Below are 13,283 nucleotides of genomic sequence, written 5' to 3'. Positions count from 1 at the left end.
CACACGTACCTGCACACACACGGACACGCCTGCACACAAAGATGTGCACACACATGCACGCATATGCACACGCACGGGTCCCTGCGCCCCCCCAGACGCAGCCGCACACGGACCCTGCCTCCCCCACACGTTGGTGCGCACACGCGCACACCCCCACATGCGGGGCCACACGGGCACGCGCGCGCACGCGCACGCAGGTGCGCGCACCCCCCCCCACAGGGCCGCGCGCGCACAACACACGGGGCCCTGCGCGCCCCCCCCCGACGCAGCCGCACACGCAGGCACGCTGGCCCTGCCCCCGCCGCGCACGCGCGCTGGCGCGCGCGCTCGCTCTCACACTCGCTCGCTCACACTCACGCCCGCCCGCCCGCGCGCGCGCGCAGCCCAATCACCATGTCCCAGCCCTCGGCTCCGGCCCGGTTTTTTCCGCGCTGCGTCACGCGCCCGTGACTCCCCCCGGGGCGGCCAGCGCGTGGGAGCAGCGCCGCGGGGAGCCCCTGCGCCGGGGGGCCCCGCTCCGGGCGGCCGGCTCGTGTCCCGCCGCGGGGGCGGCTCGCAGCGCGCCGGGGCCCGGCCGGGCATGTGAAGATGTCAGTGGGGTGCGCCTGCCCCGGTGAGTGGCCCCGGCCGGCCCCCCCCGCGCGTGGGGGGCTGGGCTGGGCGCGGGGGGCGCGGGGGGGCCTGGGGCTCGCAGGGGTGGCGGGCGGGGGCGGGCCCCCGGGGGCGTCGGTCCCAGCGAAGGGGAGACGGACCCGCGGAGGCCGGTGGCGTCCAGGGCAGGGTGGTGCCGCCTGGCCTGGCCCCGTGGCGGCGGCGCCCCTGGGGGGGTCGGGGCACCGTGACGGCTGTAGCAGGGTGGGGGTGGCGGTGGGGCCCCGGGGCCCCTGGGCCCGGCCGGGGGGGGTCGGGGCACCGTGCCGGGTGTGCCGGTGTGGGGGTGGGGCACCTTGGCCTGGTCTGGGGGGGTTGGGGCACCGTGCCGGGTGTAGCAGGGTGGGGGTGGGGCCCCTGGGTCCGGCCGGGGGGGGTCGGGGCACTGTGCCGGGGTGGGGGTGGGGCCCCTGGGCCCGGCCGGGGGGGGGGTCGGGGCACCGTGCCGGGTGTAGTAGGGTGGGGGTGGGGCCCCTGGGCCCGGCCGGGGGGGATCGGGGCACCGTGCCGGGGTGGGGGTGGGGCCCCTGGGCCCGGCCGGGGGGGGGTCGGGGCTCTGGGGTGGGGGTGGGGCCCCTGGGCCCGGCCGGGGGGGTCGGGGCACCGTGCCGGGTGTAGCAGGGTGGGGGTGGGGCCCCTGGGCCCGGCCGGGGGGGGTCGGGGCACTGTGCCGGGGTGGGGGTGGGGCCCCTGGGCCCGGCCGGGGGGGTCGGGGCACTGGGGTGGGGGTGGGGCCCCTGGGCCCGGCCGGGGGGGTCGGGGCACCGTGCCGGGGTGGCGGTGGAGTTGGCGCCCTGAGCACCCGCCAGCTCTAGCTCAGAGAGGAAACAGACGGTTGTAACCCCCTGGCTGATAAGGGGCCGCTGGCCGCCCTTCCCTGTCCCCCTGGCAGCGCTCAGAGGGGCTGCCTGGGCATGGCCAGGGCACAAGCTGGGTGCAGGCAGCACCTGGGCGAGAGCGGGTCTCCTGGAGCAGTGCAGCGGCTGCCCCATGCTGGGAGGAGCAGCAGGCCTCGTGCCCCTCAGGCCCTGTGCCTGGCTGCTGTGAGCTGATGGGGCAAGGCCCAGGGTTGGGGGGGATGTGGAGTCGCTGGGGACGTGGGCAGTGCTGGTTCAGGCATGTGGGGGTGCCGGGGAGCGGGTGAGATGTTGCTTATTCCTTCCCGTTCCCTCACTCCCTTCCTCTGCCCCGTCTGCCCAAAGCCATTTGGGGACCTGCAGGGCACAGCAGACTGCGGGGAGAGTGCACTGACGGGTTAGGGCCGTTGTGGGGTCTGGCTGGCAGAGCCAGCGGGCAGTGAGGGGGGAGTGGGGTCTAGCTGGCGGGCAGTGTGGGGTCTGGCTGGCAGGACAGTGAGGGGGGAGCGGGGTCTGGCTGGAAGAGCCAGCAGGCAGTGGGAGTGCGGGGTCTGGTGGGCAGGGCCGGCGGGCCGTGCGGGGAGCGGGGTCTGGCTGGCAGGGCTAGCGGGCACTGGCAGTGGGGGGTCTGGCTGGCAGGGCCGGCGGGCAGGGCCGGCGGGCAGTGCGGGGAGCGGGATCTGGCTGGCAGGGCCGGCGGGCAGTGCGGGGAGCGGGATCTGGCTGGCAGGGCCGGCGGGCAGTGCGGGGAGCGGGATCTGGCTGGCAGGGCCGGCGGGCAGTGCGGGGAGCGGGATCTGGCTGGCAGGGCCGGCGGGCAGTGCGGGGTATGGCTGGCAGGGCCGGCGAGCAGTGCGGGGTATGGCTGGCAGGGCCGGCGAGCAGTGTGGGGAGCGGGGTTTGGCTGGCAGGGCCGGCGGGCAGTGCGGGGTATGGCTGGCAGGGCCGGCGAGCAGTGCGGGGTTTGGCTGGCAGGGCCGGCGAGCAGTGTGGGGAGCGGGGTTTGGCTGGCAGGGCCGGCGAGCAGTGTGGGGAGCGGGGTTTGGCTGGCAGGGCCGGCGAGCAGTGTGGGGAGCGGGGTTTGGCTGGCAGGGCCGGCGAGCAGTGTGGGGAGCAGGGTCTGGCTGGCAGGGCTAGCGGGCACTGGCAGTGGGGGGTCTGGCTGGCAGGGCTAGCGGGCACTGGCAGTGGGGGGTCTGGCTGGCAGGGCTAGCGGGCACTGGCAGTGGGGGTCTGGCTGGCAGGGCCGGCGGGCAGTGCGGGGAGCGGGATCTGGCTGGCAGGGCCGGCGGGCAGTGGGGGACCTGGCTGGCAGGGCAGTGCGGGGTGCGGGGTCTGGCTGGCAGGGCAGTGCGGGGTGCGGGGTCTGGCTGGCAGGGCAGTGCGGGGTGCGGGGTCTGGCTGGCAGGGCAGTGGGGGGTCTGGCTGGCAGGGCCGGCGGACAGTGGGGGGAGTGGGGCCTGGCTGGCAGGGCCGGCGGGCAGTGCGGGGTCTGGCTGGCGGGCAGTGTGGGGTGCGGGGTCTGGCTGGCAGGGCCGGCGGGCAATGCGGGGAGCGGGGCCTGGCTGGCAGGGCCGGCGGGCAGTGCGGGGAGTGGGGTCTGGCTGGCAGGGCAGTGGGGGGGTCTGGCTGGCAGGGCCCGCGGGCAGTGGGGGAAGCGGGGTCAGTCACCCTGCCTCCCAAGCCCTGCATAGCCCTGCCATCAGGTGGTGAGGCCCTTCCTCACGTGGGGCATTAGCTGATGCCCTCTGAGCCTGGCCTGAAAGCTCTTGGCTTTGATGTGCCTAGAACCTGTCTGTGAGCAGCCTTTGGCAAGACCAGCTGGGCCTCCCGGGCATGGCCTGGGGGCTGGCTGTGGGGCTGAGCCCTCCCCAGCGCTCCCCTTCTCCCGACTGGGAAGGGTTTGGCTGGGGCTGATGCTATCGTCTGTGGGTCCCATTGGAGCGGGGGGAGGGGTGGCCCGGGGGCCCAGGCGACCTGGATTCAATCCCTGCTCTGCCACAGACACTATGTGTGACCTTGGGTGAGTCACTCAGCTCTGTGCCTCAGTTTCTCCGCCTGTCCAGTGGGGCGGGTGCAAGGAGCGTGTTGCGTGTGGCTGTGAGGTGGCCCGGGCGCGGTGTGGCTCCAGCTGCCCCCACTTCGGGCCGTGCTGTGCGTGGGGTGAGGAGCTGTGCTCAGGGGTGGGTGAGAGAGCCTGAGCACAGGGGCCTGCCCGCCCCCCACCATGGGGCCAGCCCCCTCAGCAGGGCACAGGCCAGGCTGTGCAGCCCCAGGGCCCAGCCCCCCCAGCCGGCTCCCCCTCCGTTGGGGGCAGGGGGCCCTGCGGTGCCTGCCCGGCTGCCCCTCCCCCGCACTGGTTCCAGGCGGCCCCTTCCCCCACCCGCCTCCCCCACTCCCGTGGAAGCTGCCAGAGCCAGAGCGCTGCTTCCTCGAGCAGAAAGTCACGTGAGCTCCCTGCCAGCCCGGCCAGCCTTTAAAGGGCCAGCCCCAGCCGGCGCCCTGCAGCCCCCCAGGCCGGGCACTGCCCCAGCCGGCGCACGGGGCCCGCACCCCCTTCTGCCCAGGGTGCGGGGGGGCCCCTCGGCCCGGAGGAGGTTCCGCCGGGCAGCGCCAACGGGCCCTACCGCCTCCTTGCTCCTGCTGCAGCCTGGGGTGGGGCACCGGCCCCCGACCCAGCTCCGCCATGAGGTTGTGTTGGGGGGCACTGCCCGCTGCATGGCACAGCAGTGGTGACAGGCAGGGCCTTACACGGGAGTTGGGGGGCATATCCTCCCTGCTCCTCGGCCATCATGTGGTGCAGGGCCCTGTGGGGTCACTGAGTCCGGCTCTTCCCCCCACCCCTTGCAAGAGCAGCCGTAATCCTCTCCTAGGGCTCCCAGAGCACCAGCCAACCAGTCCTCCCCACACATCTCCCCCTCTCTGGCTGGGGTGTGCGTGTTACTGCCCAGGGGGAACAGCCGGGAGTGGATATACATGCGTGTGCGTGCATGCGTGTGCGAGATCCGTTCCTGCCTCCCTCCCCACGCAGGGCTCGAAATGCAGGGAGAGATTTCCCCGCCAGCCGCCTCCCCCCACCCCCCGCCCTGCCTGGGCTGTTTATGGGAATATAGAACAAACAACCTCTGCCTCTGGCCGCCTGCCAGCCAGAAACATTTAATGAGCCGCTGGGCCCAGGCTGCGCTCTGGGGCTGTGTTAACTTGGAGGAGTTTCCTGCTTGGGATTGGCCATTGGGGGGTCTGCCGCTCCCCCAGCCCCGAGGAACCTCTCACCCCATGGAGGGGGCGGGGTCCATGGCCACCCCCTCCCTCTGCTCTGTTAGGGGTGAAAAAGCAAGAGGGGGGAGGGCAGATACCCTGTCCCCTGGAGGGAGTGGTCCCGCTCGTGCCCTTCCTGCACCCCCCCATCTTGCATCAGCAATTCTGGCCCCCCACCCCTTGCTCTGCACCCGGGTGAAAGAACTGAGTCTGGGGGCCGGTGCAATGTAACGAGCGGGGCATTGCGAGGGTCTGAGCGCTGCCCTCGGCCTGGTGGGATTGGAACAGTTCCGCTGCGTTGCACGGGGATCATAGGCCCTCTATAGCTAACGGGGGGTGGGGATTCTCCTGCAGCTCAGGTGGCGGGGGAGAGTTGCTTTGTGGGGCAGGGGGGTGTCAGAGCTCTGTGCCCGCTGGCAGCGTGGATACCCATGTGGACAGCGGTGGGGGTTGGGTCATTGCCCCATTTCCCCTTTGTGCTGAGCCCACAGTGGGGTGAGGTTAGGGGGTGAGTGTGTGCACAACCCCCGTGCCCCAGCAATGGAGAGACAGCAGGAGAAGGGAACAGGCCCCACCAGTGCGGTGATGCTCCTCCCCACCCAGCATCCTGTTCGCGCTCCTGCCCCCCCCCCCCCCCCGCCATTGCCTGGGGCCCTCTGGGGCCCTGCCCTTTGCTGAATTGCAGACCTGTGTGTGGGGCGGGGGGGAGTCTGGCAGCTGCCGGAGCCCGGCTGAGCTCTGACCCCTGGGGGCGGCAGTTTCCATAGCACTCCGGGCTCGTCCCTTGGTAACTGAGTCACAGGCCCCGGGGAGGGGGGCAGCGAGCAGCGTTGTCGGGCTAGGAGCCGGGTGGGGAGTAGCAGGGGCCTGGTTCTGCAAAGGGGAAGTGACTTGCTCATGCAGGGACCTAGTAGCAGAGCCAGGGAGAGAACCCAGGTGTCCTGACATGCAGGCTTCTGCTCTAACCACCAAACCCTCCTTCCTCCCATGCGCTGGGCTCCCCGGCAGCCCTAGTGCGAGTAGCTGCGGATCAGCCCCTCGGTGCCTCTTGGCCAGCCTCCTCCCCTTGCCACAGCAAAACAGAGAGCGTGGGGGTGTCTGTGACGGAGGGGGGCTGGGGGAGCAGGTGGGGTGTCTGGGGATGTGGGGGTGTCTCTGAGGGAGGGGGCTGGAGTGGTTTGGGGGTGCAGGTGGGGTGTAGGGGGGTTGGGGGAGCGGGCAGGGTGTGTGTGGGTGTCTCTGAGGAAGGGGGCTGGAGTAGTTTGGGGGAGCAGGTAGGGTGTCTGGGGGTGTCTGAGGGAGGAGGGCTGGCATGGTTTGGGGGAGCAGGTGGCGTGTCTGGGGATGTGAGGGTGTCTCTGAGGGAGGGGGCTGGGGTGGTTTGGGGGAGCAGGTGGGGTGTGTGGGGGTTGGGGGAGCAGGCAGGGTGTGTGGGGGTGTCTCTGAGGGAGGGGGGCTGGGGTGGTTTGGGGGTGCAGGTGGGGTGTGTGGGGGTTGGGGGAGCAGGCAGGGTGTGTGGAGGTGTCTCTGAGGAAGGGGGGCTGGGGTGGTTTGGGGGAGCAGGTAAGGTGTCTGGGGGTGTCTCTGAGGGAGGGGGCTGGGGTGGTTTGGGGGAGAAGGTAGGGTGTCTGGGGGTGTCTCTGAGGGAGGGGGCTGGGGTGGTTTGGAGGAGCAGGTGGGATGTGTTGGGGGTTGGGGGAGCAGGCGGGGTGTGTGTGGGTGTCTCTGAGGGAGGGGGGCTGGGGTGGTTTGGGGGTGCAGGTGGGGTGTCTGGGCCGGGGGGCTGTGGGGGCGTCTCCGAGGTGGCTACGCAGGAACTTGTCCAGCCTGCAGTGGGGTGTCTGTGCTGTGTGGCTCCCACGTGGCCGTATGGGTGAGCTACACACATGCCTGTCGGTCCTGATGCTGGTACCCCAGGGACACCCGAGCCTTGTTCCCATGGGGCCTCATGGGCTGGGGCAGCCAAGTGGCTCTGGTTGTGGGGGCCACAAGGTTCCGGCCCCGCCACAAGGTGCCCAGGGCCCGATTCCCAGCGGTGCTGAGCCCCCAGCTCCCGCTGACTGCAGTGAGCTCTCAGTGTCCAGCCACTCTGCGAATCAGGCCCTGGGAGTCCCCGGACTCCGCATCCGTGTCCGAAAACCCGTCAGGCAGTAACTGGCCCAGGGACACGAGGCAGGCAGCTGCCAGGCCCAGCCTCCTGGTCCTGCTCCCCATCCGGGAAGCCCTCCAGGCTCCAGATGGCTCCCATGCAGCCCCCATGTGTCTCCAGGGACGCCGCTTTCCTCCGAGGCAGCGCTGTGGCCCAGGCTGTGTCTGGTGTGGCCCTCTCGGGGCTCTGTGAGGAGTGGGGTGGAGCTGGCTGTGGGGGAGGGTTTGGGGCAGGGTTAGGGTGTGAGGGGGTTCCCAGCGGGGGGCGCTGTGGGGAGCGGGGCCAGGCTGGCTGTGGGGGAAAGATTCCCAGCAGGGGGTGCTGTGGGGAGCGGGGCCAGGCTGGCTGTGGGGGAAGGATTCCCAGCAGGGGGCACTGTGAAAGCGGGGCCGGGTTGGCTGTGGGGGAGGGTTTGGGGCAGGGCTGGCTGTGAGGAGGTTCCCAGCAGGGGGTGCTGTGGGGAGCGGGGCCGGGCTGGCTGTGGGGGCGGGAGTGGGGCCGGGCTGGCTATGGGGGAGGGTTCCCAGCAGGGGGTGCTGTGCGGAGCAGGGCCGGGCTGGCTGTGGGGGCGGGTTCGGGGCAGGGTTGGCTGTGAGGAGGTTCCCAGCAGGGGGTGCTGTGGGGAGTGGGGCCGGACTGGCTATGGGGGAGGGTTCCCAACAGGGGGTGCTGTGGGGAGCGGGGCCGGGCTGACTATGGGAGAGGGTTCCTAGCACGGGGTACTGTGGGGAGCGGGGCCGGGTTGGCTGTGGGGGTGGGTTCGGGGCCGGGCTGGCTATGGGGGAGGGTTCCCAACAGGGGGTGCTGTGGGGAGCAAGGCCAGGCTGGCTATGGGGGAGGGTTCCCAGCAGGGGGTGCTGTGGGGAGGGGGGCCGGGCTGGCTGTGGGGGTGGGTTCGGGGCCGGGCTGGCTATGGGGGAGGGTTCCCAACAGGGGGTGCTGTGGGGAGCGAGGCCAGGCTGGCTATGTGGGAGGGTTCCCAGCAGGGGGTACTGTGGGGAGGGGGGCCGGGCTGGCTGTGGGGGTGGGTTCGGGGCAGGGCTGGCTATGGGGGAGGGTTCCCAACAGGGGGTGCTGTGGGGAGCGAGGCCAGGCTGGCTATGGGGGAGGGTTCCCAGCAGGGGGTACTGTGGGGAGGGGGGCCGGGCTGGCTGTGGGGGTGGGTTCGGGGCCGGGCTGGCTATGGGGGAGGGTTCCCAACAGGGGGTGCTGTGGGGAGCGGGGCCGGGCTGACTATGGGAGAGGGTTCCCAGCAGGGGGTACTGTGGGGAGCGGGGCCGGGCTGACTATGGGAGAGGGTTCCCAGCAGGGGGTGCTGTGGGGAGGGGGGCCGGGCTGGCTGTGGGGGTGGGTTTGGGGCAGGGCTGGCTATGGGGGAGGGTTCCCAACAGGGGGTGCTGTGGGGAGCGAGGCCAGGCTGGCTATGGGGGAGGGTTCCCAGCAGGGGGTGCTGTGGGGAGGGGGGCCGGGCTGGCTGTGGGGAGCGAGGCCAGGCTGACTATGGGAGAGGGTTCCCAGCAGGGGGTGCTGTGGGGAGGGGGGCCGGGCTGGCTGTGGGGGTGGGTTCGGGGCAGGGCTGGCTATGGGGGAGGGTTCCCAACAGGGGGTGCTGTGGGGAGCGAGGCCAGGCTGGCTATGGGGGAGGGTTCCCAGCAGGGGGTGCTGTGGGGAGGGGGGCCGGGCTGGCTGTGGGGGTGGGTTCGGGGCAGGGCTGGCTATGGGGGAGGGTTCCCAACAGGGGGTGCTGTGGGGAGCGAGGCCAGGCTGGCTATGGGGGAGGGTTCCCAGCAGGGGGTACTGTGGGGAGTGGGGCCGGGCTGGCTATGGGGGAGGGTTCCCAACAGGGGGTGCTGTGGGGAGCGAGGCCGGGCTGGCTATGGGGGAGGGTTCCCAGCAGGGGGTACTGTGGGGAGCGGGGCCGGGCTGGCTGTGGGGGTGGGTTCGGGGCCGGGCTGGCTATGGGGGAGGGTTCCCAACAGGGGGTGCTGTGGGGAGCGAGGCCAGGCTGGCTATGGGGGAGGGTTCCCAGCAGGGGGTACTGTGGGGAGGGGGGCCGGGCTGGCTGTGGGGGTGGGTTCGGGGCAGGGCTGGCTATGGGGGAGGGTTCCCAGCAGGGGGTACTGTGGGGAGCGGGGCCGGGCTGGCTGTGGGGGTGGGTTCGGGGCAGGGCTGGCTATGGGGGAGGGTTCCCAGCAGGGGGTGCTGTGGGGAGCGGGGCACAGCGTCTGCCCCAAGTACATGCAGCCCAGCGTTTGGCATCTGGCCGGGTGCGGGGGGTCAGTGCGGGAGCCTGGGGTTAGCCTGACTCCCTGCAAAGCAGAGGACGGGCGAGCAGAGCTGTGGGGAGAGGGGCCTGTGGGTGGCACCCTGCCGAGGGGGTGACGGGAGCTACGCAGCTCTGGCACCTAGCCCGAGGCTGCAGGGTCACATAGGTCGCCCAGCCTCTGGCAGCTGAGCACGTCCCAGCGTGAGGTGCCCCAGACACATAGGAATCACTTTTCCCACCCCTGACATGCAGCTACCTCTGGGGTGTGCTGCAGCAGCTGTCTGACTGCGCCTGGTGCCGCCGCACAACAGGGTAGGGCAGAAGGGAAGGAGAAGCCTTGTCCCGTGGAAACTGCAAGCGCAGGTGGAGGGCAACTGTCCGCCTGGGTGCCTGGGGACGGCTCTTGCTTTGTGGAAGGAGCTCTCGGCTATGCGGGTGTGGACAGCGCGGGGGGCGGCAGGTGTCCCAGCCTCCTGGGGAGACGTTTTCCCCAGCCCAAGCCAGGTGGGTTCTCCGTGGCTGCATCAAGCCGCTCCCCCCGGCCCGCTGTTCCTGCTGAGCGGGTGTCACTCCTTTCCCCAGGAATGCATTGCTCCCCAGCTGTGGGGCTTCCCCTGGGTCCCGTACACCACCGGGGGCGCTCTCCTCTGGCAGGGTGGGGCTGCTAGCAGGGGGCTGGGCAGGTGGGACTGCCCGGCAAGGGGCAGCGGTGCACACAGACGCCAGCCGGGCGGCGAGGGTGTCTGCATCTTTCGGGGAGGGAGGGGAGGCAGCAGGCTGGGTTGGAGCCCAGGAGCTGGGGGAAGGTGCCGGGCTAGGTCGTTGTGTGCTCCGTCACTAGCGGGGCGTCCCGGCAGCGGGCAGCGTAAGGCGCATTCCACCGCCAGGCCTGTGACTGCTCGCAGCCCGCGCGTGGCTTTGCTCGGCTCCACGCGGATTCTCCTCGCCCCTGCGGGTGACACGCACATTACGCTGCCCAGAGTCAAGGGTCCCCCATATCCGCGCACGAGTAAACATAAACATGTATGTGCATGCGGATCCCCACAGCCGTCACAGGGCTGTACGCATTGGCCATGGGCATTTCCCAGCCGTGGCAGGACAGAGCCAGATCCTCCTGCTCCGAAATGCAATTACTGGAGACTCTCCGCTGGCAGTGTAGGGCTTATGGCACACAGCCAAGCAGGTCTGGTTTGTCCCCAGTGGGGAGCAGTGCTGCACAGATATGCTGCAGTATATGTCCCCCTGTCCTGGGGGAGAGGAGTCCACTGAAGTCCCTGTACGGATGACCTGGCTTCTGCTGTGGTCAAAAAGAAGGGTCTGTCGTCTCCAAGCCCAGCCTCTCTGTGTTGGCCCGCGGGCTGCACTTTGCCTGCCCTGTATGCTGGGCCCAGGCAGGCCTAGTGATCCGGGAGGGTCAGCGCTGGGAGGAGGCAGGGGCCCATGGCCAGGGTCCCCACTTGGTTCTAGCATTAGGGTTAGCCCACCAGGTCCCCCTGCCCAGAACCAGTGGGGCCAGCGTGCGGGAGAGCTGCAGGAGGGACCCTGGGTGGCATTGGGGCAGCCCCCTGGCATGCTGCGGGGAGGGGGGGTTGGAGCGTTAAAGGCTCCCTTCCCCTGCCTCTCCTGATGTCTATCAGTCTGCCTGCAGGGTGCGGCTGTGGTTTCCTGCTGCTGCTGGGGGGCTCGGGGGAGCTCCTGGTGGGAGCACAGGGTCCTGCCAGCCCCAGCTGTGCTGAGCACCCCCTGGGGTCTGCACACAGCATGCCCGAGGGGCTCCTGGTGCGGGTAGGGGGGCCTGTTATGCATACGCGACTGTGCATACACACGCCCCCCCCCCGCCTGCACACGCGACGGTAATACACGCCCTCCCCCCGCCGCACACGCGACTGTAATACACGCCCTCCCCCCGCCGCACACGCGACTGTATACACACACACACACACACACACACGGCACCCAGGACTCTCAGAAACCTTATCCTGTTGGCTGCAGGGTCTCTGGTGTGAGTCCCATGGGACAGTTGTCTGTGGGAGGAAGGCAGGGCTGGGCCCTGAACCCAGTTCCCTGTGTCTCTGGGTCTTCCTCTTTCAGAACTGTGGAGTTTTCCATCACACCCCTCCTCCCCCTCACACACACTCAGCTGCTGGGTCTGGGTCAAAACAAGAGGGACCGTTAGGGAGGGTTTGATCTCCAAGTGTCACAGATGCCAGCCCCACCCCTCTGGGGCTCCGCCAGTGACCACAGATAACAGCCTACCCCTCCTGTAATCCCGCATTCCCAGGCCCTGGCATGGAAGGGGTGCGTCCCGCAGCCCCCAGAGCTGGGTGCAATAACAGCAGATAGCCGTAGTGCAGAAGGACTTGGGGGGGACGGGGACACAGGGTCCCCATTTGGTTCTAGCATTAGGGTTAGCCCACCAGGTCCCCCTGCCCAGTACCAGTGGGTCCGGCGCGCGGCTGGAGAGCTGTGGAAGGGCCCTGAGTGGCACTGGGGCAACCCCCCGGCATGCTGGGGGGAGGTTGGCAGGAGAGCATTCCCTGACCCCAAGGGGGACGGGAGGGTGGTACGCAGGGAGCTTGGAAGCTGGAGGGATGCCAGGAGCTCAGCAGCAGAAGCTGCGAAGTGGGGGACTCTTGGCTTGTTTCACAGATGGTGATTTGTTATCTGATGGTGGCAGTGCCCAGGAGCCCAGTCAAGGCCTAGGTCCCCGCTGTGCCAGGCACTGTACAAACAGGGGACAGAGAGACAGTCCCTGCCCCAAGTGCTTAGGTGAAACGACCTGCTTTATTTCACGATCTGCCAGGGAAATGGGCCGGAAATGCCAGGGCACCCTGGCTGGGGGCTCGGCTGGCCCAGGCTCAGGGCAGAGTGGGAGCCAATGGCAGGGGGCCAAAGCAAAGCGGGGTGGAGCTCCTGGAGTCGTCCCCTGTGCACAGACCCCACTGGGGTTTGCCGGGCCCTGGATGGGGTGGGGACGAGCAACAGCCTTGATGGAGGATTTTTAGAACTGGGAACCCAATGTATTGTCCTGGGCTGGCCGGTGGGCGGAATCAGAAGTGCCCAGCTGTGTGTCATAGGCACTTCACTGCATGCAGCTCGTGGGGATTCTCCCTGAGCACAGGTGCAGGGGCTGGTGTTGTTGGAGGCTCAGCGCTCTCCCTGGCCTGTGGCTGTGAATCTTGGCGTGATCAGAGAGGGCAGTGTGGGGAGAGGTGTGCGGGCCACGTGCCTCGGAGCTCCCAGATCAGTGTGTGACGTGTCCCCCTGGGGGGGTCTGATCTTCGGAAGATGAGTCTGGTGCAGCCAGACACAGGGCCTGGCCTTTTAGCTCCAGCTGTAGGGACTTGTGCTTTCGGCTTTGGAGGCCCCCGTCAGTGCTGGGGTGTCGGCCGGGATGGTGCCTGTCTTGGTGTCCTGTTTGCATCTCATCGTCCCCTTGTGCTGCGGGCACTGGCGTGAGGACTCCCTAGCGAAACTGCCTCCTGGGCAGGTGTGAGTCACGCTGGGCCGCTGGCTTCTCTGTGAGGCCCTTGGCTCAGGCTCTGCAGGGCGGGGAGCTGGCGTCACCCTTTGGAAGGGGCCCAGTGCGCACTGCGACATAGGATCAGGTTGTCTCTGAGCTGGCTGAGCGGCTCCCGGTGCAGGCCAGCTGGCCGTGCCAGGGCACTGCTGGGGGGAAGTTCCCAGCGCAGCAGTTCTCATGGGCAGCGCGCTGTTCGGAGGCAGGTCGCGTGGCACTGGATTTCCAGTGCAGCTCTCACCGCTGTACGGCCCACCTGGCACATGTTGCTCCAAGCCTCAAAGAATCCCTGCCGGTGCAGCAACCCGGTCCCAGCTCCAGGCTTTGTGGAAGGGGGAGAGGCCGGGGAAGCGAAGGCGAATTTGCAGGCAAAGCTCAGCAATGGTTGCAGCTGCCCACGGCACTCCACCAGCCCCGAACGCTGGCAGTGAATGGCTCCTCCCCCAAGTGCACATCACACACACACACCTGGGGGGGCTGCAGCTGGCTCTCTGACACCAGGAGTGCAGACCCCCTCCACAGGGGTCCCAGACCCAGCCTTCCCGCTGGTCCCTCGGGCGTGGGAGAGGGGTGAAGTGTGGC

The 13,283-nt window shown here is 69.6% G+C and overlaps 1 protein-coding gene across 2 annotated transcripts in view; it reads left to right on the top strand.

Annotated features, from left to right (window-relative positions):
* The first annotated feature begins 416 nt into the window (after nt 1-416).
* LDB1 (LIM domain binding 1) overlaps nt 417-13,283 on the top strand; it is a 52,432-nt gene continuing 39,565 nt past the window's right edge. The window contains exon 1 of one of the 2 annotated variants that reach the window (XM_077823338.1): nt 417-613. In XM_077823338.1, the coding sequence (XP_077679464.1) occupies nt 589-613 (25 nt within the window). In that variant the 5' untranslated portion in view covers nt 417-588. The remainder of the gene's footprint in view (nt 614-13,283) is intronic. The other variant, XM_077823337.1, reaches the window with a different exon arrangement.

The sequence above is a fragment of the Eretmochelys imbricata genome, chromosome 7, assembly GCF_965152235.1.
Source record: "Eretmochelys imbricata isolate rEreImb1 chromosome 7, rEreImb1.hap1, whole genome shotgun sequence".
Classification (NCBI taxonomy): Eukaryota; Metazoa; Chordata; order Testudines; family Cheloniidae; genus Eretmochelys; species Eretmochelys imbricata.
The sequence above is the reverse complement of the archived record's forward strand: the minus strand, read 5'-3'. Positions and strand labels throughout refer to the sequence as shown.